General features: G+C 43.5%; 3 protein-coding genes across 7 annotated transcripts; 2 read left to right on the forward strand and 1 right to left on the reverse strand.

Annotated features, from left to right (window-relative positions):
* Window positions 1-7: 7 nt before the first annotated feature.
* Window positions 8-3,579, reverse strand: znf518b (zinc finger protein 518B). Its single transcript, XM_083686130.1, has 2 exons — window positions 3,402-3,579; window positions 8-3,032 (listed from the first exon to the last, which is right to left on the reverse strand). Exon 2 carries the CDS (start codon window positions 2,879-2,881, stop codon window positions 566-568), a length of 2,316 nt encoding a protein of 771 aa, XP_083542256.1. The 5' UTR covers window positions 2,882-3,032; window positions 3,402-3,579; the 3' UTR covers window positions 8-565.
* A 249-nt stretch (window positions 3,580-3,828) lies between these two features.
* On the forward strand, window positions 3,829-10,940 carry gsr (glutathione reductase). Of its 4 annotated transcripts, XM_083686590.1 has the most exons (15): window positions 3,879-4,110; window positions 4,582-4,741; window positions 5,743-5,810; window positions 6,063-6,089; window positions 6,482-6,570; window positions 7,034-7,103; window positions 7,440-7,587; window positions 7,894-7,948; window positions 8,042-8,141; window positions 8,264-8,350; window positions 8,773-8,940; window positions 9,076-9,187; window positions 9,468-9,599; window positions 9,863-9,996; window positions 10,269-10,940. In XM_083686590.1, exons 5-15 carry the CDS (start codon window positions 6,485-6,487, stop codon window positions 10,416-10,418), a joined length of 1,242 nt encoding a protein of 413 aa, XP_083542716.1. In that variant the 5' UTR covers window positions 3,879-4,110; window positions 4,582-4,741; window positions 5,743-5,810; window positions 6,063-6,089; window positions 6,482-6,484; the 3' UTR covers window positions 10,419-10,940. The 4 variants fall into 4 exon arrangements, 3 of the variants coding, with proteins under 3 accessions (XP_083542715.1, XP_083542716.1, XP_083542717.1); XR_014554648.1 differs by lacking the exon at window positions 5,743-5,810 and having other exon boundaries at window positions 3,829-4,110; window positions 9,468-9,630; window positions 10,269-10,407; XM_083686589.1 differs by lacking the exon at window positions 5,743-5,810 and having other exon boundaries at window positions 3,870-4,110.
* Window positions 10,941-11,821: 881 nt separating this feature from the next.
* slc30a9 (solute carrier family 30 member 9) lies at window positions 11,822-21,158 on the forward strand. 2 transcript variants are annotated; one of them, XM_083686356.1, is made up of 20 exons: window positions 11,822-11,910; window positions 12,568-12,720; window positions 12,824-13,027; window positions 13,229-13,249; window positions 13,353-13,400; window positions 13,527-13,626; window positions 13,934-14,026; window positions 14,238-14,320; window positions 14,660-14,718; window positions 15,441-15,505; window positions 16,177-16,279; window positions 16,417-16,472; window positions 16,732-16,867; window positions 17,122-17,161; window positions 17,296-17,367; window positions 17,523-17,630; window positions 17,976-18,141; window positions 18,988-19,117; window positions 19,374-19,487; window positions 19,610-21,158. In XM_083686356.1, exons 2-20 carry the CDS (start codon window positions 12,612-12,614, stop codon window positions 19,652-19,654), a joined length of 1,752 nt encoding a protein of 583 aa, XP_083542482.1. In that variant the 5' UTR covers window positions 11,822-11,910; window positions 12,568-12,611; the 3' UTR covers window positions 19,655-21,158. The 2 variants fall into 2 exon arrangements, with proteins under 2 accessions (XP_083542482.1, XP_083542483.1); XM_083686357.1 differs by having other exon boundaries at window positions 13,235-13,249.
* Window positions 21,159-22,199: the final 1,041 nt, after the last annotated feature.

Genomic DNA, 22,199 nt, shown 5'->3' on the forward strand with positions numbered 1-22,199 from the left:
TTTTACCATTATTGTGTTGTTCTGTGGAAAAAACACCAACATTCATGAGACTATGAGGGTGAAAAAGCTAATACCCTAGCATTCTTTCTTCTAATACACCAATGTCAAAAGCACCAGTCAGAATTCAAAAGGAAAGTTGTAAACATTATATTCACCATGCTTTAGAGTTAAAATAAATGCTCAAGAATACTTAAAAAGGTCTTGACATGGACCCTAACACAAACTCCCAATTGAGAATAAACAAATGGTGGTATGGCAATACTGGCATATGCTGTACAATTGCCCTCTCCAAAAGGACAGTAGTTACAATGTTTCAAGATAAATAATCTGAAAGATTAAAACATTGAATGTAATATTTGTCCTTTTACATACGTCATCATTTGTACATCTGTGCTCCCAATGATGATATCGCAGAAGCAACACTTCTTTAATGCAGGTTCAAATGAAACTGCACATCTTATGAAATAAATACAAGTGGCAATACTTTATTCGTCTCTATTGTGCTCTTCCCGTCATTCATTTTCTGTAGTTTTTCTTTCATGATGATACTTTACCATCATCCTAACTATGGCGTGGCCCTGACAGTACATCCAATCACCTCATACTTCTGTCCCATGACTTTGCTCAACCTCATTTTCATGATATGGCACTTGGGGACAACCTCCTGAGAAGCTGGTCTGTTTGTGACAGTCTGGACCCCTGCCTGCCCCCTCGGGGCCTGTGGTTTGGGGTGGTTGAGAACAACCACAGGTTGGTTGGGGCCGGGTTGCTTCACCAGCTGATCCTCTTTCAGAGGGATTGGGCAGAGAACCGCCGTCACACCACATGAGATGTGTGTGAGTGTCTTTGTTACCGGTACCTTGTGTTGCTTTTTCCTTTTCTTCTGGATGTTTAAGATGGGTGTGTTACATTCCTGCCTGTGTGTCTGTGTTCCACTGTTTTGATCCTCTAAACGTAACCTTTTCAGCGAGGGCTTCAGAGAGAACGAGAGTCTGGTAGAAACATCCTGTTTGTTTGCTGCATAGCTTGGGACTGACGCTGTAATGCACTCAGCCACTAAGCTATTTGTGTGAGGGGTATTATTAGGTGTTCCCTCTTGCTGAACTGACGTGGGCACAAACCTTTCAGTTTTCATCTTGCTTTTATTGAGCTTCAGTGCAGGTTTCTTCACTTTTATGGTGAAACTGGGCTTTTCATTCTTGACGTTCAGAGGATTCTCTGTCAGTGTTTGGGTGTGCTGAGAACACTTAACAGTATTTTCAGTCTCTACCTGGTTACAGGGCTGTGGAGTCATTTGTGGTTCGTGAATAGTGGACATATTGTTTGTGGCCACATTTTCAGTCTCTCCTGCCTTTACTTTCTCATCATGCCCAGTGAGCACAGCTGTCATCTTGTCAAGGACCACAGATTTCCTGATAGAGGACATACCTCCATCCACTGCTATGCGCCGGAGAGCCACCATCAAGGTCGGAGGGCAGCCTCCGTCGGGTGGCTGACTCAGTGAAAACACAGATGAAATCACTGGGAAACTTTTGGATTCTGGACCTTCACACTCAATGGATCTCTCATTCCATCCCTCAGCCTGGATCCAAACAGATGTCTTTGGGTCAGAAAGATGAATGCTCTTCTCCACTTTCTTGGGTTGGTTTGCGGTGGAGGGGAGGACCCAGGATGACTCTTCCTTACATACTACGGAGGAGGACGTACCTTGGACATTCACAGTAACAGACACACTTGAGACAGGAGAGACTGATGTCAAGCATTGTGGTTTTTGCTCAAAACCACGGTGCTCTTCTTTTACTTCCATGCGAGTCACGTCCAATGGCTGACTGGCGCTGCCCTTGGTTTTCACATTGACTTCCTTGGGCTCATCCTTCACTCTCACCAGCTTCGATTCATTGGAGGTTTCTCTCAACTGCACACTATTTGTTGAGGGGGCAGTTGATGGACATTTTTGATTCAGGTTCATTGACTCTTGGGTTGATCTGTTGGCTGTGCAAGATCCGTCATTCACTAGCTTTAATCTGTGTGGAGATATGTTAGACACAGACCTGGATGACGCTTTTCCTGAGGTGGCATTTTGTGAGGTTGTGCCCCTGCAGTCTTTCACTGAAGACCCATCCAGTTCTGGTGGGAGTAGTCTCAGCTTCAGTTCCTTTGCCCCATTCACAGTTTTAACCTCAACAAGTTCAACAAGGCAGCCAGGGGGAATGCTCACCTCGTCCGGGAAAGAGACAGTCAAAGGCCTGTTGTATTGGAGTGGTTCATTCAAAGGGGCTAACAGCTCCATCTGGCCTTTGGGCAACATTTCTGCATTAGCCACTGTCCCGACCCGAAGTCCTTCCTCACCCACTCTGGTCATGATATTCCTCGTCCGTAATGGTGTGATTCTTGGATTTGGTGTGATACTTGGATTTGGTGTGAAATTTGGATTTGGACTCACTGGTGGTATGTGGATGCTAGTTCTGGGTTCTCGAGGCAAAGCAGTTGTCAGTTTTCCACTGACTTGTTGACTGGGTCTTTTGTCAGAGGGTGCATTGTGTTTCTGCTTCATATGCCTTACAACATAGGCTTCCTTCTCAGCTGCATAGTCACAGTAATGGCATTTGAAAGGGAACAATCTGTTGTGTTTCTCTATGTGACGGCTTAACTCTTCCTTGCTCCAAAAGACATGGTTGCAATAGAAACAGTAAAATCTCATCAGCTGTACATCATGCTGCAACTTGTGTTTCTTGAACTGGGCAAAGTCTGTGGCCCTAAAGTCACATTTTTCACATTGCCATGCTTTTGATGAATTCACCACACATTGCAAGTCAAACTCCTCACGCCTGTAATCCTTTGAGAATGTTGGGAGAGCCTTTTGACATGCAGTCTGCTTCATCTTGGATAGGTCCACCTGTTAAAAACCTCTCTGTTATCAATGTGGTAGAGGTCCTTCCCTCCTTTAGTGGAAAATTAAACTCAATTCTGGCGAAAAAAATGCAGATCCTGTTTCCGTCTGTGTCAGAGGTAGAGTTTATATGTCTTCTTGTCTGTGTAGAGAAGAAAATGAGAGAAAACATGAGTGATTTGGAGGATCTTGATTTATAATATATAATTATTCCACAAACAGAGCAATGTGACAGAAATTTAGCCTGTGTGTGAGATGATGACAGGATTTGCATCAATTCTCATCGTATTGCTTCCTTCGTTCACCGTTAAGTTGAACGAAATGAATAATACGACGACGGTCACCTGCACTGGTGGGTCTATGTACATAGAAGAAAAACGTTGAAAGGAAAAAATGGTCAATGTTGAGGAGAAACACATCCAAGATCATGTAGCGGTTTAGTAGGCCCACGGCAATGTTATCGTCCGCCTGGCGTTCATGTCGTTTTTGGGCCAATAAAATATGGACAAACCTTTGTCAACGCTTGTTTTGACCTCCATGTTTCTTCTACCAGCAACGCTCACACAACTAGTCTTCTAGAAGTCGATGAGCGGATTTCAAGTTGAACCCCCTTATGAATCGTTGTACAACAAATGCAGAAGCCTTAATGGTGCTACATTTCTGATTAAATCTCTTTTCTGCAAAATCGCATTCTCGTAGCGACACAAGCTAGGGAGTGGACTATTTCATACGCGTCGTGCGTAACGATAGCGTAAAGGACCTGCCAGGTTTTCATTGGCTGCGTGGTAAAGAAATTTAACCCCTTGCATGAATCAAAGAAAAACGTTAGGTGACCAACAAAGACGACCAGCATTTTAGACTGCACATTTTGGGAAGCATTACACATGCACAATTGGCCCGTATATCATTTTCCATTTTCTCTCAATGCTGGCAATGAATATGTTCCACATTCGTTTGCAGGAGGGCTTTTAATTTGAAATATTCTCCACAAGGGCACAGGAAGTGTTTTAATAACGTGTTTACATGGCACAAAAGTGATAAAAACGAAAAGAGGAGCAACGGATAGGTAGCATAGTAGTGAACACATTATTCATATAAAGATGAGGTAGTAGGCTACCCAGACCATAATATTGGTTAATCATGCAGTATGTCAGAATGTGCAGACAGTCGCTTTCAACCACAGCAGGCCTACATGTGACTTTGACAACAACACCAGTTAGGTGAGTGACTCATTGATTCCTTGAACACTTGACGTGTTTTGCAGTATGTGAAACAGATTGTGACAGTTCACTAATCCCTTAGACGTGTGAATGCCACAATCATTTACTAGCCGGAGGATATCCCGCATGATGAATGAGACAGCGTCCAGTAATTCATGTTGCAGAGTAAATCCAGAATGCTTTAATTCTATAATTTGGTATGTATTTCATCTCTCAGGAGGCCTTGATATAATACTAAAAAGTCACTATAGGCGCTATCACTATGACTATTGTTAAAATTGTTTCTGGGATTTACAGACCATTGTTGCAATTCACAATGACTAAGCACTACTTGGGGGACTGACCCTCCCATTCGCCTAAAAAGAGCGTCCGGTTGTGTGCGGGCTTCCTGGTTATGGCAATAATAATACAGTTTACCCGGAACCAGGCTCCACTTATCACACGCCGGCTATCACTTTCACCTCCTTACAGACATAAAGTTATCCGTCGGAGTATGGCCTCAGACTCGGCAACCCGGTTCGACTTTCTGGTTATTGGTGGTGGATCTGGGGGACTAGCCGGTGCACGGAGGGCGGCGGAGCTCGGGGCCACAGCCGCCGTGATCGAGAGTCACAAACTCGGAGGTACCTGCGTGAGTAAAAAGTTATCCTGGTTATAGCCACTGTCTGATTACTCACAACAGTAACGACGAAATGTCATCGCCGTTCCTACTGTCTCCATCTCTGCTCCCTTTTAACTGTCACGTGTAGTTAACAACGGGTTCATAGCGAAGCCTCGAGACCATCCTCTTTTTGTGGAATGTTTTTGTGCGCAATGTTGTGGTTTGTTAAAAGCAGTGGTCACTTTTGTTAAAAGCAGTGGTCACGGATAGGGTGCATAAGCATTCTTCTGGCACATAATCATTTTCAGTTTTGTGTAACAGGTGGTAGTGTGATGGCTGCAGGTAGTGGCATTACCCCAGTTAACATTTAAGCAAGCAGAGCACCTATACAAATATGTCTGTCATGTAAGGCATGCTCGTTATCCCGACATCCATATCATTGCCCTTCATGTAGGTTAAATCCAAATTGGGCATCCAAATCAAATTCACTTCCGTGGTGTACAGTATGAGTACAAAGTAGCGTTTGTTTGCTCTTCACATGATTTAGTTCTCCTTCCAGATTGTGTAATACAATTTGAGGAAGTTGTAGTATTCTTGCACAAGAGAGAGAGCCTATGAGGTTCCTCCTTGTTTAGTTCCCTCAACACCCTCCATTTCCTCTACCTCCTCCATCGGAGTAACAGATCTCCTAAATGATAAAGACAATGAAGATGTGCATTCGTTTTTGAAGCTGTTGTGATGCCATATCATATTGTGGAGAAAAACCCCTCCAAACTTGAGTTCTTATGGTTAGTCACAATCTAGCATACTACATATTCTGTGATCAAGAAACCAACGTTAATTCTGAGCTCATTTTATTATGCCAAGTTGACAGAAACTTTTTAATACACCGAAATCTTATGCACAGAGAGAGATGCTCTACACACGACAACAGGGCAGAGAGAAATTCAAACATCTCCTCTGTAGGCAGCCGTTTTATTCCCAAATCACCTCTTTGTTCCCATCTTTTCACCTCTCAATCTTTAAACCAGATGTAACCTTTCGCCTCTCCATATACTCAGAAGAGGTAACCTCTCACCTCTACATATGCAAATCATAGGTAACCTTTCACCCCTACATATGGAATACAGGAATGTGTTATTGCAACAGTAGCCAGAAAAAGTCAATATGAGTCTCAAGTCAAAAGTTCACTGTACATATGTATGTATAAAGGTCAAATGATCAATATCCAATATATCATATTATTAATTGAAAGTATGAATATAGCATTAATAATCAGTTGATCAATTATCACAATCTTCCGCAATATGTTTGTTATCTTTTGTTCTGATGATGTTATTTTCTTCTTCAGGTCAATGTGGGCTGTGTACCTAAGAAGGTACTGTTTTCTTTCCATCCCTAAAGGGCATGTGTGCGGGGGTTGACGTGCTAATTGGCATATGAAAAGCAAAAGAAAGGGCATAGTAGACAGACCTGTTGTTTAAGTCCTGGGGGACGGGATGTTCCTGGGTTACAGGAAACTTGTTCTGAGAAAAGCTTTTGAGACTGAATGTCCACAGTGAATAGTCATTCTCATATCCAATGTCCGACTATCTATGTCTTTTCCTAGTATACTTTATACAGTAGCCACATGGAATAGTTTTCACTGTGTAGCACTGATCTTTCTGAATCAACTATGGCATATTATTAACACACAGTTTGTGTGTTTGTTGAAATGTCCAGTATGTAGTCTAGACAGTAAAGTGTTTTCTTGTCCCTTATTTTCTTCAGGTTATGTGGAATGCTGCTGTACATGCAGAGTATCTCCATGATCATTCTGACTATGGGTTTGAAGGTGGACACGCTCACTTCAGCTGGGAGTAAGTTGTGTGTGTCTGTGTGTGTGTGTCTGTGTGTTCTCATACTTTTGTCAGTTATCTTTTAGGGAAGGTAGCATTTCTCTTTTGTTTTCATAAGGCGTGACAAGGCATTGACAGAGTCATTCTTCTGTGATAACATCAGATACTTTGTACACCAGTCCTCCTACTCAGCTTACACAGCATTCTGTTGCTTCACTTTAGCCCATTTCTCTGTCTTGGTATTTGTCAACCCGCTCCACACCCATGGATTACTCAAGGTGATTGGCGGTGATAAGGTAGAGGAAGGAGTGGCCAGTGGAAACAGTTGGACATGTGTTTCCTAGGGAGGCCTCAGTCAGTATAACAGAGTAAATAGTGGGAAGTTAAAAGTAAAGAACAGTAGGTTGTTTGTTGGCTATTTGTGTGACTATTTGAGATTTTCTTCTTTAAACAATCCCCTAACCTATGTGTCTGTTGTGTGCAGATTCTTTAAGACCAAAAGGGATGCCTATGTTAGTAGGCTGAATCACATCTACCGCAACAACCTTGACAAGGTACTGTATGCCCTAATCAGTTCATATACAGTGCCTTCGGAAAGTGATCAGACCCCTTCACTTTTTCCACATTTTGTTGTGTTATAGACTCAATTTAAAATGGCTTAAATTAAAATAATTTGCCATCAATCCACACACAATACCCCAGAATGACAAAGCGAAAATCATGTACATCATGCTGTACATCATGTTTGGCGCAAGCAGCAGGCTTCAGTAGTACCTACACCATAATAATATCCATACAGCTCACAAATGTATGATGTAATGCTTTTGTTCATCGCCTGAGCCCACATGTTCTCTCCAGGTAGAATAATGTTAACCTTTGGTGTCCTACAGGCTAAAATTGAGACGATTCAAGGTCACGCTAGCTTCACTGATGACCCTGAACCCACCGTTGAGGTGAATGGAAAGAAATACACAGCACCGCACATCCTCATTGCCACAGGAGGGCGCCCTTCCATCTTGAGTGACAATGATGTTCCAGGTAAGTAAAACGTAAATGTAACTTGTGCTGTCCTTGAAAGAGATCTGAAGGTCAACGTCTTTTGGAGAGGGTACTTTATTCGATGTTACATGGAAATGATGTTTCAGGTTAGCAGGTTATCTCTCTCTGGGAGTCTGATCTCCCAGAGAAAATATATACACTTGCAATGGAATTTGACCTTGGTGACCACAGGTCCCAGGCTTCCCTTTCCCTAGCATCTGGTGTTATTTAATCTATCTGCATCAGTTAAGTCAATAGATAAACCAAGTCCACGAAAATGTATTAACTTTGTTGATGTAATTCTAGGGGCAAGTCTTGGCATCACCAGTGATGGCTTTTTTGAACTCGAAAACCTTCCTAAGTAGGTTTATCTCAAATCATACAACTTCAAAAAAGTATTTTGTTTGCAAGCAATAGGTCTGTGTTCTAAACATTTCAATTTTGCTTCCAACAGACGCAGTGTCATTGTGGGGGCAGGATATATTGCAGTGGAAATGGCTGGCATCCTGTCCACACTGGGCTCCAAAACATCCATCATCCTTCGACAGACAGGGGTAAGAAGACAATGGGTCATATTCACACACCACAACCCAATGTGATGATTTTCATATTTTATAGTGGCGCCATGCAAAAGCAGCAGACACAAGATCTTATCCTTTTCACTTATTCCCCACAGGTGTTGAGGAACTTTGATGCATTGATAAGCTCAAATTGCACCAAAGAATTGGTTAACTCTGGCATAGAGTTGTGTAAGAATACTCAGGTAAAACATTACTATGTTTATTATTTTTTTAGTTGGGCAGTCACATTCTTATATTTTCCATTTTTATTGGATAGAGATAGTGGAGAAAGACAGGAAATTAAGGAGGAGAGGGTATGTCAGAAGGGCATGGGGCGGATTCTAACTGATGCCGACGTGGGCATATGTGTGCACTGTAGGCCATGGTGCTAGACCACTGGACCCCCCCAGGCCACAGGTAAAAACATTACTTGTGCTAGCACAGTTTATGTTGATGCTGTGTAACTACTGCTAGGTTTTTCATTGTTATTGATTAGTAATAGCAACACAATGATTTTGAATACATCTTTAATCAACATTAAATGTTTGTGCATGTAAACAGACTGTAGTCTATTCTTTGTTGTTGTTGTTCATATCTTACTAGCTGTATCCCTATCGGCTGGCAGGTAAAATCAGTGAGTAAGACAGACAAGGGCCTGGAGGTAACACTTGTCACCAAAGACCCAGAGAAGAAGAATGATGAGGAAAAGATCAGCACCATCCAGGAAGTGGACTGTCTGCTGTGGGCGATTGGTCGAGAGCCCAACACCACTGGACTCAACCTCAGCCAGATGGTAAGGATCATGTCGCTGCCTGAGTGCTTAGCAACATCTTTGACTTGTTTTGCTGTCAATACTACAGTCATTCTCTGTGTTTGTGTATGTAATGAGGTTATTGACTGGAGGCTGGTTGTCTGTTGTCTCTGACAGGGTTTGGATATAGATGAGAAAGGCCACATCGTGGTGGATGAATTCCAGAACACCACCCGCCAAGGCATCTATGCTGTGGGGGACGTGTGTGGGAAGGCCCTGCTCACACCTGGTAGGCCTGCATGTTCACCTAAGGCCTGGCAGTCATTAGGGTTGTCTGGACAGTATGAACTGTATTCGTGTTGAGATAAAGGCTTTATTTATTCCCTCTACACATTGTAAAGTTCACCTCGAATCCTGTCTGCTAGTTTGATTTGTATAGATGATATAATGGCTAAGAAAGGACATTTTGTTACTCTTTAGTGTTGTCTTGCTGTGTAATTCAATATCTCTGACTGTTTTGAGGGGTTGCAAGTCTCCATTGTGACATTTATTGTGTTGGGTGTGGTTAGTTGCCATTGCTGCGGGCAGAAAGCTGGCACACAGACTGTTTGAGGGCAAGCCGGAATCCAAGGTGGACTACTCCAACATTCCCACGGTAGTGTTCAGCCACCCACCCATCGGCACGGTGGGCCTCACGGAAGGTGAGTGCGCCCTTACCAAAGATGTCCTCAGGTGGGTGGTGCCCTCAACAAAAATGTCCTCCACTGAGTTGAGTTGGGGAAGAGTGTGGAGTCGGTGTGCCTTTGCCAGTCTTTCGGACAAATGCTGCATAACCAGCATGTTCTTGTGTGAATTTACCCAGTAACTACAATATTGTACCACAGTTGTACTTGCATTTCCGTTAAGAAGTTGATATAGATTATATATAGATTATATTCTTACTATTGGTGCCCTTGCTTTACAGAGGAGGCCATTAAAAGCAGGGGAAAGGAGAACGTCAAGAGTTACAAGACCTCCTTCACCCCCATGTATCACGCCGTTACCACCAAAAAGACTCAGTGCATCATGAAGCTGGTGTGTGTGGGCAAGGAGGAGAAGGTAAGAGCCCTCTGAAACTGGACTCAGCAGAAGTTCTATTCTGGTCCTGGAGACTCACAGGGAGTGCAGTGCAGGCTTTTGTTCTAGCCCAACACCACTGATTCAATTAATCTTCCAGCCTTGGATTGGTTAAGTCAGGTGTGTTTATGGTAAATTAATGGAACAAAAGCCTGCATAACTTAGTGTGCCATCTCAGTGTGCAAATTATTTAAGTTCGGTTAGCTAGCTTGTGTCTCTGTTACATCTGACCCATGTCTCTCTCTGTCCCCCAGGTGGTTGGCCTTCATATGCAAGGCCTGGGCTGTGACGAGATGCTACAGGGCTTCGCAGTTGCCATCAAGATGGGCGCAACCAAAGAGGATTTTGACAAGACTATTGCCATTCACCCCACCTCGTCTGAGGAGCTGGTTACGATGCGTTAACTCAATGCAAAACCTCTGTTACCTTCCTCTTCTATAGCACCAGCAAGGGTCACCATACCAGGAAAGAGTGATCTTCCTCTGCAACAGCTTGACTACTCAATGTTCAAGAAATTCCCTTCTACTTCCATTTTCTTTCATTTAAGTGACCTCTCTTGTGCGCTTTTTTTTTCTACAAATATTTTTCAGATCAACCCAGATGGACCAAGACAATTGAGTTACTGCTTTCTTGAATTGTACTGTGGGTGTTTAAGTAGTGATCATCAATTCCTTACACATGCAGGATTGTTTGAATGATTGTGAAATGGAAGTGATGGATCTACAGGCATTGTTGTCAAGTCATTGCGTAGGGAGTTAAGAAACCTCTCTCCTTGTGTATGTACAGTATAACCTCAGTTGTCTGTCATTGTTTAAGAAAACAGCAAACGCTGCCCCCCAATTACCTACCACCACTGCTAGGTCACAATTTCACTACTGTATTGTAATATACATTTAATAAACCTGCAGTTTTTCTTATGCGTTGTATCAAGTTTTCATTGTCACTCATTTGATATTGTTTCTGTCCTTTTTAAAAAATATTTTGTTGTAAAATACGGTGACTACAGTAGATCTGCATTATGATGTTGATTATGAATTGAGCACATTGAAATCAATAATAAGTGTACAATGTATTGCTAATTGATACAACTTGGAATGAAGGGAAGGGAGGGATAACAGGTTACTGATGTGCAATACACAACTTTGGCAAGAAGAGAGCAGTGATGCATTGAAATCCTTCAATCCGTTTGGGCTCTAATTAAATGGAAATGCTGAGTAAAGAATGTACCTATGTCAAATCAAACTTTGTTTAAAATACATTTTTAATTCTTTCAATACATTTTAACAGGATGATAAAGCCTATGTTGTTTTTCTTTTACCACCCTATTGACTATATTTTGAAACTAGGAGCCTTGCTATGGGCCTCTATTTTTGTAGCTTATCACCACTAAGGTGGTAAACCATTCACCACATACCCTGAGGTAGATACATTTTTAAGGTGTACCTTACCCCTAAAGAAAACCCCCATAATAAATGGATTATTGTCTACTTCAGATCTACTGTGTGGACCAGTTTGCTGTCAAATGATGAGGATAATTGAACTGTGATACCAGATATTTTCTATCGAGTAATATATTCTGTGGTTCCTTTGAAAGAGGCTTGATGACTATAGACTTGGTGATAATCTCAGAGAAATAATGTCATGTTGTTACATCATTAAACATGTGTAAAAAAAAAAAATAGTGACCTTGGTTTACATGGTGTTAACTTCGTACTCGCGATGTGAGGCAACTTCTGGTGCCTTTTTCATCAAACCCACCGTACTCTCGCGAGAGCAGCGTCACTTGTACTTGTATGTGTTTTTGTGTCACTGACGCGATGGTCGCACAGTGGTTCGCTAGCGGTCTGACAGCACTCAAAATGGACTGAGATGAGGAGCAAACATCACCCTAGAAAGGTAGCTATGGCTGTACTAAAATAACGTGTTATGTATGTGAAAGCGATTGTATTATGCATAATGTACGCATGTATTTGGGCTCCTTCTTTAGATCGCTAGCTTGCCGGGGTAGCTGTGTGTCTGCTAATGTAACGTAACTAGCTACTTGGCTAGCCGTTTCCAAACCCGCTTGGCCTCGTTCCGTCCGGAGGCTTTATCATCGATTGCTTGCCAAGTCAGTGAGCTAGCTTACCTAGCTTTTCATTTGGTCGCCTTTTTTATTTATCGTGCCTATACACAGACAGTGTCGCCTAGTTTGGTGCTGTCATTGCAAGATAAGTCAGGCTAGTAGTGTGTTGTCATTCGAAGTTTTGATAGAAAGTCAACCGGCAAGTGGGAACTAGTAAGTCTAGTCACAAATGAGGCTATCTGGTCTGGTGATCATGACATTAGCTAGCTAGCCAGCTACCTGTCAGAGAGCATTCTAGGTGGTACACGTTTGTTTCTCCTTTGGCAGGGTGGTGATTTGTTGCTTGTTATTGTGGTGGGATGCCTAGCTAGCCATATGTCCTATTAGCTAGCTAGCTAGCGACACTGAATAAAGACGTCTCTGACTTTTTAGGCCCCAACCGGTACCCGGTGCTCAATGACTGACAGCTCTGTCTTGTGATCATACAGCAAGTTCCAGCATTGCTCTAGTACCAAGCCCCTCCACAGCGAGGATGTTCCCCGGCCTGGCCCAGAGACCTTGGCAAGTCTTCTGCAGGGTCTACCTGCAGAATATAGCCCCCCTGTCACAACGGCCCCCCAGGGTTGCCCGACCATGTTATGGTAAGGATCACATGTTGGAGTCTTAGTTTTATCCAAGGACACTATTAGTAGTAGTAGTAGTAGTAGAATTTGAACCACTTTTGTTGCCCTGCATTCCCTATAGGGTGGCAGAGTGGAGGGCTGCACAGTCTGTGGTTCAGCCTCCCTGACTGTCGTGTAGCCTCTCTAGCATCGGGCCAGGTCCAATACTACTCTACATCGGGCAGCAGTAAAGATGGCCCTCCTTCTACACAGCAAGGCCCTGACAGTCCACCTACAGCAGAGCAGGTGCTAGCAGGGGCTGTCCAGCCCCCCGCAGACTCATCAGGTAGGCTGTGACCAATTCTTCTCCTGGAATGGCTGTATCCTTTTCAGGTTCACTGGGTATGGGGAGGAATTTGTCCTTGAAGCCTTCTTACTTTCTGGACAGGACATGCAGCATATTAGCCACAAGCAGTCTGATTGTTGTAGCTAATGTTGTTATTTTCCTGTCGTCTTTTCCCCAAACATGTTTCACCCCTGACCCCAGGAGCAGCTGGGGGTAGCTCTGGTAAGAATGCACTGTGCTATATCTTTATGCTGACTTATTAATTTTGGATACTCTGTATTTAAGCAGTCAAATTGATAGTCACTGTGATCTTCTTTGATCTCAGCGCCAACACCTCAGGGCCTGACTAAAACTGAGACTATCCAAGTGAAAGGTAATGATCAAACAATACACATTGTACAGTATTGTCTCCACGGGCTATGTTGAAGATACAGGCATTATGCTGAGTATCCCTTTTGAATATGATATTTAGACCTACACATTGTGATTATGTACTCAGTGCGGGCTGTCCTGAAGAAGAGGGACTATGGATCCAAGTACACTCAGAACAACTTTATCACTGCAGTCAGAGCCATGAATGAGTTCTGCCTCAAACCAAGGTAACTGGATACACTGGTTACCCCCTTCTCAAAAGCTAGTTAAATCATTGCTATAACTGCGTATTGCAGATGATGGAGCTGTGCTTTTCTCTGTATCTAGTATATCTCTCCAGAACCTACTAGCGCTGCTATCTTAGCAATCTCTGCAGGCATTTTATTGAGCTAATGAGTAAACACACTGCTGTGATTATCATATTAAGCGTGGCTAACGTGGCTGTGGTGACTCTCTCTCTCTCTCTCTCTCTCTGTCTCTCTCTCTCTCTCTCTATGTCTTTCTCGTTCTCTCTCTCTCGCTGTCTGACCTCAGTGACCTGGAGCAGCTGAGAAAGATCCGCAGACGCAGTCCCCACGACGACACAGAAGCTTTCACTGTATTCCTGCGATCAGACGTAGAGGCCAAGTCAGTACATTTTACTCCCTGACTCCACTTTTTGTCACACCACGCCATTAAAAGCACTTTTTAGAACACAACTGTAGTAGTAGTAGTAGTAGCAGCAGCAGCTACAGTCAAGCACATTGCCATCCTTGTGCAGCGTGATTCCATTGGTCAGAAGATTTTTTTAAATCTTCTTATGACAGATTTTTAAGTTCCATCTCTTTCTGACCCCCAGAGCTCTAGATGTGTGGGGCAGCACTGAAGCCCTGGACAGAGAGAGGAAACTCAGGAAAGAGGTGGAGAGACAGTACGAAGAAAGTAGGTGTCCCCCAGCACAGCATTCTTATTCACTGACACTGTCTGACTGCACGTAATAAATTAACTGACTGACTAAGTGACTGAACTTGAAAAACAAGGGGGATTGCCTTTACAGGCGTGTGCTTTGTTTACATGCTTTGTGTATTTAAGTAACCAAACCCAACCTATTTTGTGAAATTGCTGTGTTTTTGTTTGCATTATTGCTCACCTGGTTGAAGCTCACTGGTTCCTCAAAGGTTGTCCTGTGATTTTGAGATGAATCACAGGGGAGAGAGTTGCAAGCTTGTTCCCCCTGCCTCAGACTGTGCTCTCATCACCCTTTTCATATTTCACTTCCAGATATATTCCGGAATCAGCAGCTGCTGAAGGAATACAAAGATTTCTGGGGAAACACAAAGGTGAGCACCATTCTGTGACCCCAAAGCAGTGCAATGGTATCCCCTTTGGAAGACCCTCAATCTTTGCTATTCTTTGGAGATAGTTTGTCACCGATTAACCTGAGTTTCTCTGAATTTCTGTGTTTTCACAATTCCATTTACCACATAAAAGCTGCAGTCACATCAGTAACTTTGTATGATAGACTTAGACAGAAAGAATCTAAAACAGAAACGTTGCATGATGGATTGAGACATTCACAGAAAAAAGTGCCTTTCCCTGTCCTGCTACCCAGCACCAGAGTGTCCTCACATGACCTCTGACCTCATTACCCTGCAGCACTGCATCTACATGACAATGTCATTCACACCGTGCCTCTGAACTGTATTACGCTGGTCTGCTTTCAATGATCCTTTATAACACGGCCCCCCCCTTCCCCCACAAGCATGTTATGGTGAATTCTATACTGTGCTTCCTTTTTGTGTTACAACATGCTACATTTGACCTAGCTAGCTGTAGGAGAGTCTTTTATGGTCAAATGAAATATGTGGATTTTAGTGTTTTTGTTGTATTATAACCCTTGTAAAATAAGGTCTTATAATTACCTGGTAATTGTATGGTTGTTAATTTGTTGTATTAGATAGACACCTCATTTTAATCACTTGTGATAACACCTGAAACCATACTTGTTTGTTTGATTGATTGATTGATTGATCATTCTATTCCATTCTCGTGTCTGGTGTAGCCCCGATCAGGCAAAAGAGTGTTTCTACAGGGGCCAGGGAAGGTGGTGATGGTGGCCATATGCATGTAAGTCTCTCCTGGTACAGCTCCCTCTCTTCTTCTGGAGCCCAAACACTTGTTTTTTTGTTAATCCCGAGTCATTATGAAACTTATAAAATCATGAAAAACCTATGCCTTTCAAAATAATTGTCGTTATATTGCAAGTTTTTTTTTTAGTCAGATTTAAATGGAAGTAAGTAAAGACAGCATAGATGTATTAGTGGTTGATCCAAGGTCGTTCTCACACGAGACCGTGTGTCAGGAGGCTATTGGATTAGGGCCTATTGAGTTAGCAGGCATGTGCCAGTCACATGAAGGAGAGCCAAACCAGGCCTCTCAACTGGCTGCGCTCACATTGACCTCCCGTGTCAGCCAGGAAGTATGGGACTTAATTCATTTACACCACAGTCACACAGTACGAGCCTTTGGATGCCTCATCAGTTGTTCAGTAGCATTGACATGAACATTTTTATGTCAAAGATGATGAGCTTTTAACATGCCCTCTGATACAAGTACTGTTAGCAGTGTTGCATGGAGATTTCCTTTACAGTTTTCATACGTTTATTCACTCCTTATGCACCTGTAGTTGCTTTATCAGGTTTGCAGATTTGCATAATTGACGACATGCCCTCTGATTAAAATCTGTGGTTTTCTTTTAGCTTTATAAAGGTTAATTGTGTTGCTCTCTCTGCCCTCAGCAATGGACTGAATTTCTTCTTCAAGCTCCTGGCTTGGGTGTACACTGGATCAGCCAGCATGTTCTCAGAGGCCATCCATTCGCTGGCTGACACCTGCAACCAGGTGAGGCACGGCACTACCCGCACCCACACCCGCACCCACACCCACACCCTTGCCTATCCGGGTTTTTAAAGGTCACAGGGTGACCTTTAGGGTGATTAGATAATAATAATCACTTTCCATTTCTCTGTCTCCTGCAGGCTCTTCTTGCCCTTGGCATCAGTCAGTCTATCCGGAACCCTGATGCTGTACACCCGTAAGGACCAGAACACCGTTTCAACAACATTGTCAGCTGTTGTTATTACTGTAGTTTCATAACTGTTGTTATTGAAAAAGGCAGTACTGGTTTAAAACAAGCAGAGTTGCACAGTGAGTGATTGTAACTTAGAAGAGACCGCCAGTCACTGTCAATGTTCCAAACACTAGTTCTTACTTGTAACTGTCTTGAATGTAGATGTTGATACCATGTCCATTCTCACGTAACACCACCACCTGGTGCTGTCATTGGCTGGTAGGTATGGCTTCTCCAACATGCGCTACATCGCCTCCCTCATCAGCGGGGTGGGCATTTTCATGATGGGGGCGGGGCTCTCCTGGTACCACGGCATCATGGGACTGCTGCATCCGCAGCAAATGGAGTCTCTGCTTTGGGTGAGTGGCTACAACTGACCGTCTGGGATTGGTGTTATTACTATGGGTGCGTAGCCTATGCTTTGTTCCTCACTGAAAGGGAAGATCTAGGTTCCTCTCCTAAGAGATGCTTCTTGAGAATGAGAGGAGAGAGGATGTAAGGAAGAGAGGAAAGACCATCAGGACACCAATTACTCCCCTGTGTTCGTTCTGATGGAACCATGCGCTGCTAATGCCTGGTCTCTTAATGGCTGATTTGTGTTTCTCTCTTGCAGGCTTACTGTATTCTGGCAGGTTCTCTGGTCTCTGAAGGAGGTAGGTTATACAGACTGGGCTCATCAGGTTGAGAATGGCTTTGGTGAGGTACAAGTTGAATAGGGTACTACTGTATGTGTGTGGTTCTATCGGACCCAAGATTTAAATGCTTCTTTTTGCTTTTCCCTCCTCAGCTACACTGCTGGTGGCCATCAATGAGATCAAAAAGAGTGCCAAAGAGCAAGATGTGTCCTTTTACGAATATGGTGCGTATGTTTTAATCAATGTAGGCAAACTAGGCATACTACTCATTGCCTATCCAATTATATATTGAAACTCTGAATTTGAGCAATTGCACAAGCTGCTGAATTGTGTACCGTTGTACAGTGTGTATTAGTATGTATGTCTGTCTAATGTGTAGTGATGCAGAGTCGGGACCCCAGCACTAACGTGGTCCTGCTGGAGGATGCAGCTGCTGTGCTGGGAGTGATCATGGCTGCAAGCTGCATGGGGCTCACCTCACTCACAGGTACACACACACACACACACACACACACACACACACACACACACACCCCACACACACAGGCACTATTCACTCCTACATATGTAAGTAAACAAGCACTCTTAAAAACACGGCCCCTCTAGTTGAGTAACATTGCGCAACTTCAGTCCTTTAGGACCACACTGTGTACTGTTTTTTCCTCCTTACCTTTTTAATCAACTACAGATGTAGTCCTGGGATACCCTAATCTTAACCCAGGAGTCTCTGGGCATATTATTTACTTTTGTTCGCCTTATTTAGTCTGCAGCTCATAGTGCACTGACTCTCCCTCCCTTTTTCTCTCCCTCCCTTTTTTTCTCCCTCCCCCAGGTAACCCATACTATGACAGCCTGGGCTCCCTGGGCGTGGGCACCCTCCTGGGCACGGTGTCAGCCTTCCTCATCTACACTAACACAGAGGCCCTGCTGGGACGCTCTATCCAGGCCGAGCATGTGCAGAAGCTCACAGAGTTCCTGGAGAACGACCCCGCCGTCAGGTCAGTGACGTACCCTGCCGACTCCTCCCTCGTTCCCACGACCTCAGTGCCCCCAGCCTTTGTTCCCGCACGCCCCCACCCTGAGCACGGTGACCCTATACACCTTGATAATGTTGATCTAAAGCATTAGCACGGGCTATAAATGGCCCCCGGTATTTATTCCACTGCATGCTTGTACATGCTTTGCCTGTAAGAAGTCTGAAGGGGAAGTATTGTCACTCTGCCAAGGACTGTATGTTGCTAAGCCTGAAAGCGTTTTGTCATAAAGTTGAACCAAGGACGCCAATGCGAAGATCTGAGACCTGCTTCCATACATATAGCTGACTAGCTGCAACTGCAACAAAACTTCCCATTCGGGTAAATACATAGACGAAAACAAAAAACACTCAGCCACACTCTATCGCTGAAAAAAAACCTGCTTCTAGATATCCTTCTTGTTTGTTGTGTTGTTTGTCGTTGCAGAAAGTTGAAATTAAGTAAATGTAGTCACCAGAAGATTTTTTTTTTTTCAGTTTTACCCTGTGGCAGTGGTGTATTCTGGTTGCCGAAGTCATTCATTTAAACTTTCCCCAACAAAAAATAACACAACAAACAAGTAGTTGTCTTAAAGCAGGTTTTTATTCACCGTAGAGTGTGGTGGCGCTTTTTCTGTTTTCTGTCTATGTACTGTATTTGTGTGAAACCCGAAAGGGAAGCAGTCGGGTTGCAGTTGGTACTATAATTGGCTGGTTTCTCAAACCCAGGTGAAGCCCTCTCCTGGACTAAAATCACTTCAATCCACCCAGGACTGCTCTTGAATCAAATATATGTTGTGAATAAGAGGAATGGAACTCTGTCTGTGTCTAGGGCCATCCATGATGTGAAGGCCACAGACCTGGGGCTAAGTAAAGTGCGCTTCAAGGCGGAGGTTGACTTCGATGGGAGGGTGGTAACGCGGTCCTACCTGGAGAAGCAGGACATCGATCAGCTCCTCAGTGTAAGCTTTAAGTGCCAGGTTTTCTTTGACACAAGGAGGCTTAGATCTTACCTTGCTGTCAATTGCCCTTTTGTCTTGGACAGGCGGATAGACTAGAGATATCCACTCGTATGGTCGTTGCATTGTTTTGTAAGGGAGCAGTTGTCAGTACAACTGATTTATATATTTGAAGACTTGTAATTCGGGCTGTGTAGGACTTTTTTTCTCTTTTTGCAGTAAAATAATAGTGACACTGGTTATTCTGTCTGTTACATAGGACATCCAGCAGGTGAAGACACCTGAGGAGCTGGAGTGCTTCATGCTGAAGCACGGGGAGAATATCATTGACACCCTGGGGGCCGAGGTGGACCGCCTGGAGAAAGAGCTCAAGGTACCGTAGAGAGGTTCTCCTTCCTCATGTGATGCTCTGTTCTTACTGTACCTCTCTGCAGTTCCGCCACACACACAGTATCCTCATACCTCCATGCATGAATCCTGTTTGTCCCTCAACAGCAACGGAACCCAGAGGTTCGCCACGTGGATCTGGAGATTCTATAACACTACGGCTCTATACGGGGGATGTCCCGCGGCAGCAAGAAGGAAGCTAGAGAGAGGACGTGGAGGAGGGCCTAGTCGACCCCTGACCCCTGACCTCTGCCTCCCATTCCCAGCAGCGTCTCTCATCCTCACCCACTCCAACCGGCTCATCAGAAGAAGTCTTACTGTAGAGTAGTCTGACATCACATCAGCGCCAGCCACACCAGCTGGGACAGTGTTTATATTTCCTTATTTTGTTTTAGTGATTTAATCATGCCATTACCATGTTCGGAGTGGTTTAAATAGAAATGCAGAGCTGTCACAGACAAACCTGGTGTGTCAATGCAGACCGAGTGCTCTGAGCACTGACTGTCTCGCTCTAAGCTCTATGGGACTTGGTCTCTTTGTGTTTTCAGTTAATGTACAGTTAACTTTGAGTATAGTTCATATGATGACTTCTGTTCATGTTTCTTGCATGAACGTAAAAAACAAGTCAGTTCAAATCATGTCTGGACTATTCAGAGTCAAAGAGGACCAGTATCTGTTATCAGTTAAAGCTATCAAGCTTCATACAACCTCTGCAGTTATTCCCTAACCCGAACCCAACGCAAACAAAAACTACCAGTACACTTCACAAAATTAGCAGAGAAGAGTTTTCTTGTGAGTATGGGTTTTAAGTACCTAGAAAGAGTTTTGTTTTTTCTCCCTTATATTGTGAAAAGGTACTTATGCACAGAAAAAGGTGGCATGTTGGCATTTTACCAGTTCATTGGATGGAATTGTGAATTTGTGATGACGACTAGATTATGTTACAATAACAGTTTTCAATAGCAGACCAGTGATGAGAGAAGAGATGTTCAAAGATATTATAAGAATGTTTGATTTGACTGATCTTGAAAACAGTTGAATGCACTTAATGAACATCAAGCCAATCCTGAGAAATGGCTGAGAAAATACAGTCCTGTACTTCTACAATTTGCATATGTTCCAAGAAGTAGACCAATCCAATATCAAAATCGGCACTTAAAAACACTTGTTTATAGTGTGGAGTAGAAATTCCAAAGAGTACAATGTTAACTAATGTATTTGCCATTGTGTGAATTCCTGAAGCAGCTGAGAGGCTGCTCACAGAGACGTGCTCTGCCCCTGATGTGGTTATCAGTCGTCCATACAGATACAGTACATCTCCACCATCTCACCGATGTAACTCTAGGCTGCGGTGTTCCCAACCCTCACCTCTCTCTTCCCTCGCTAGTACCGCCGCTGACCTCCGTCGGAACGCCGCTGTGGCGTTCCACAAACACGAGAGGGGTGACTCTGTTCGCTGTCTCAGCGACTTGTCAGTAGACGACCGATTTGTATGTAATGTTTTGCTCCAAAGATGAAGTAGCTGTTCTCTTTGGACAAAGCGACAGAGCGAACGCCCTCTGGCTTCACCAGTGTAAATAATAGTGGGCTGTGGGCGGCCATTTTTGTTTCTGAGCCTAATGTGAAATGCATAAGAATAAACTCTGTCTTCAAGTTTCATGCTGAACAGTTATGTGTAAAGACATCTTATCAACAAGGAGCACGGGCCCTACAGTATAAAGCACAGAGTCATAGCAGTTGTATGGCACGTCACGTCCATCATTCAGTAGTCCGTGGAATAAGTATGCTCTGACAATTCAGAAAAAAAAGATTGTGATGTATGTACAGCAGTTGTCCCATAGTCATCCTACCCAGCTTGATATTTTAACTCAAACCTGCAATGCATTCAGTGACTGTGCTTTTCTTCTCATTCTGCGCTAACAACGTCTGTGTTGATGTTCCAGACTGGAGGCAGGCCGGTGTCCGCTGCAGGGGACCCCTCTGCAGGCTTAGCCTTAGCACGCTGCTTACTAAGAGGTGGGCCAGAGTTCAGTTTTGTGGGGGGTGGGGGGATATATATTTTTTAAAGGCGTCTATTGATTATGTAAGATTTCCCTTTGGTTAGAGTGATCGAATGACTGTACTGCTGAAGGACTTAAATAAATTTCAATTAATTTATTAAATCATCTTTTGTCTTTTGTTTCTTTGCAATGTCATGATGTTTTAATGATGCCATTTTACATTGACATCTGAATGTTTCCTGTAATAGGTTTGGTTTGAGGACAGGGACAGAAAAAAACGTGCAAGGAGAAGAAGAATGCGGTCCTGTGGCTCAGCTGGTAGAGCATGGTAGCTGGTAGAGCGCTAACAACACTTAGGTTGGGGGTTGGATTCCCGCTGGGACCATATATATTGAAAAATGTATGCACTCACTGCGATGTAAGTCGCTTTGGATAAAAGCGTCAGCTAAATGGCATATGTTATTATATATTATACATTGTGTAACTCACTGTTGAATGCAAGACGGGTGAGCAGAGGTGCAGGTTGATGTGCCCTTGGTAGGATAAAGGTGTGTTGGCATTAGCGTGGCCTTCACGACTCTTACGCTTTCATACATCTTGCATTCATACAGTAGTATAAATCATACGCTACAGTATGAATTGCCCATAGTTTCATATAGTTCTCGTAGATTTTTGGTTAAGCCCTCTTAAAATTATTT

Source organism: Argentina silus, assembly GCF_951799395.1.
Source record: "Argentina silus genome assembly, chromosome: 15".
In the NCBI taxonomy this organism is placed as follows: domain Eukaryota; kingdom Metazoa; phylum Chordata; class Actinopteri; order Argentiniformes; family Argentinidae; genus Argentina; species Argentina silus.

Coding starts and splice junctions, on each gene's coding strand:
- slc30a9 (XM_083686356.1), top strand. CDS start 12,612: ATGTTCCCCGGCCTGGCCCAGAGACCTTGGCAAGTCTTCTGCAGGGTC. Junction 16,280..16,416: donor TGGCTGACACCTGCAACCAG/GTGAGGCACGGC, acceptor TGTCTCCTGCAG/GCTCTTCTTGCCCTTGGCAT. Junction 17,368..17,522: donor TGTGTCCTTTTACGAATATG/GTGCGTATGTTT, acceptor TCTAATGTGTAG/TGATGCAGAGTCGGGACCCC.
- gsr (XM_083686589.1), top strand. CDS start 4,031: ATGCAGTATGTCAGAATGTGCAGACAGTCGCTTTCAACCACAGCAGGC. Junction 6,090..6,481: donor TGGGCTGTGTACCTAAGAAG/GTACTGTTTTCT, acceptor TATTTTCTTCAG/GTTATGTGGAATGCTGCTGT. Junction 8,142..8,263: donor TCATCCTTCGACAGACAGGG/GTAAGAAGACAA, acceptor TATTCCCCACAG/GTGTTGAGGAACTTTGATGC.
- znf518b (XM_083686130.1), bottom strand. CDS start 2,881: ATGAAGCAGACTGCATGTCAAAAGGCTCTCCCAACATTCTCAAAGGAT.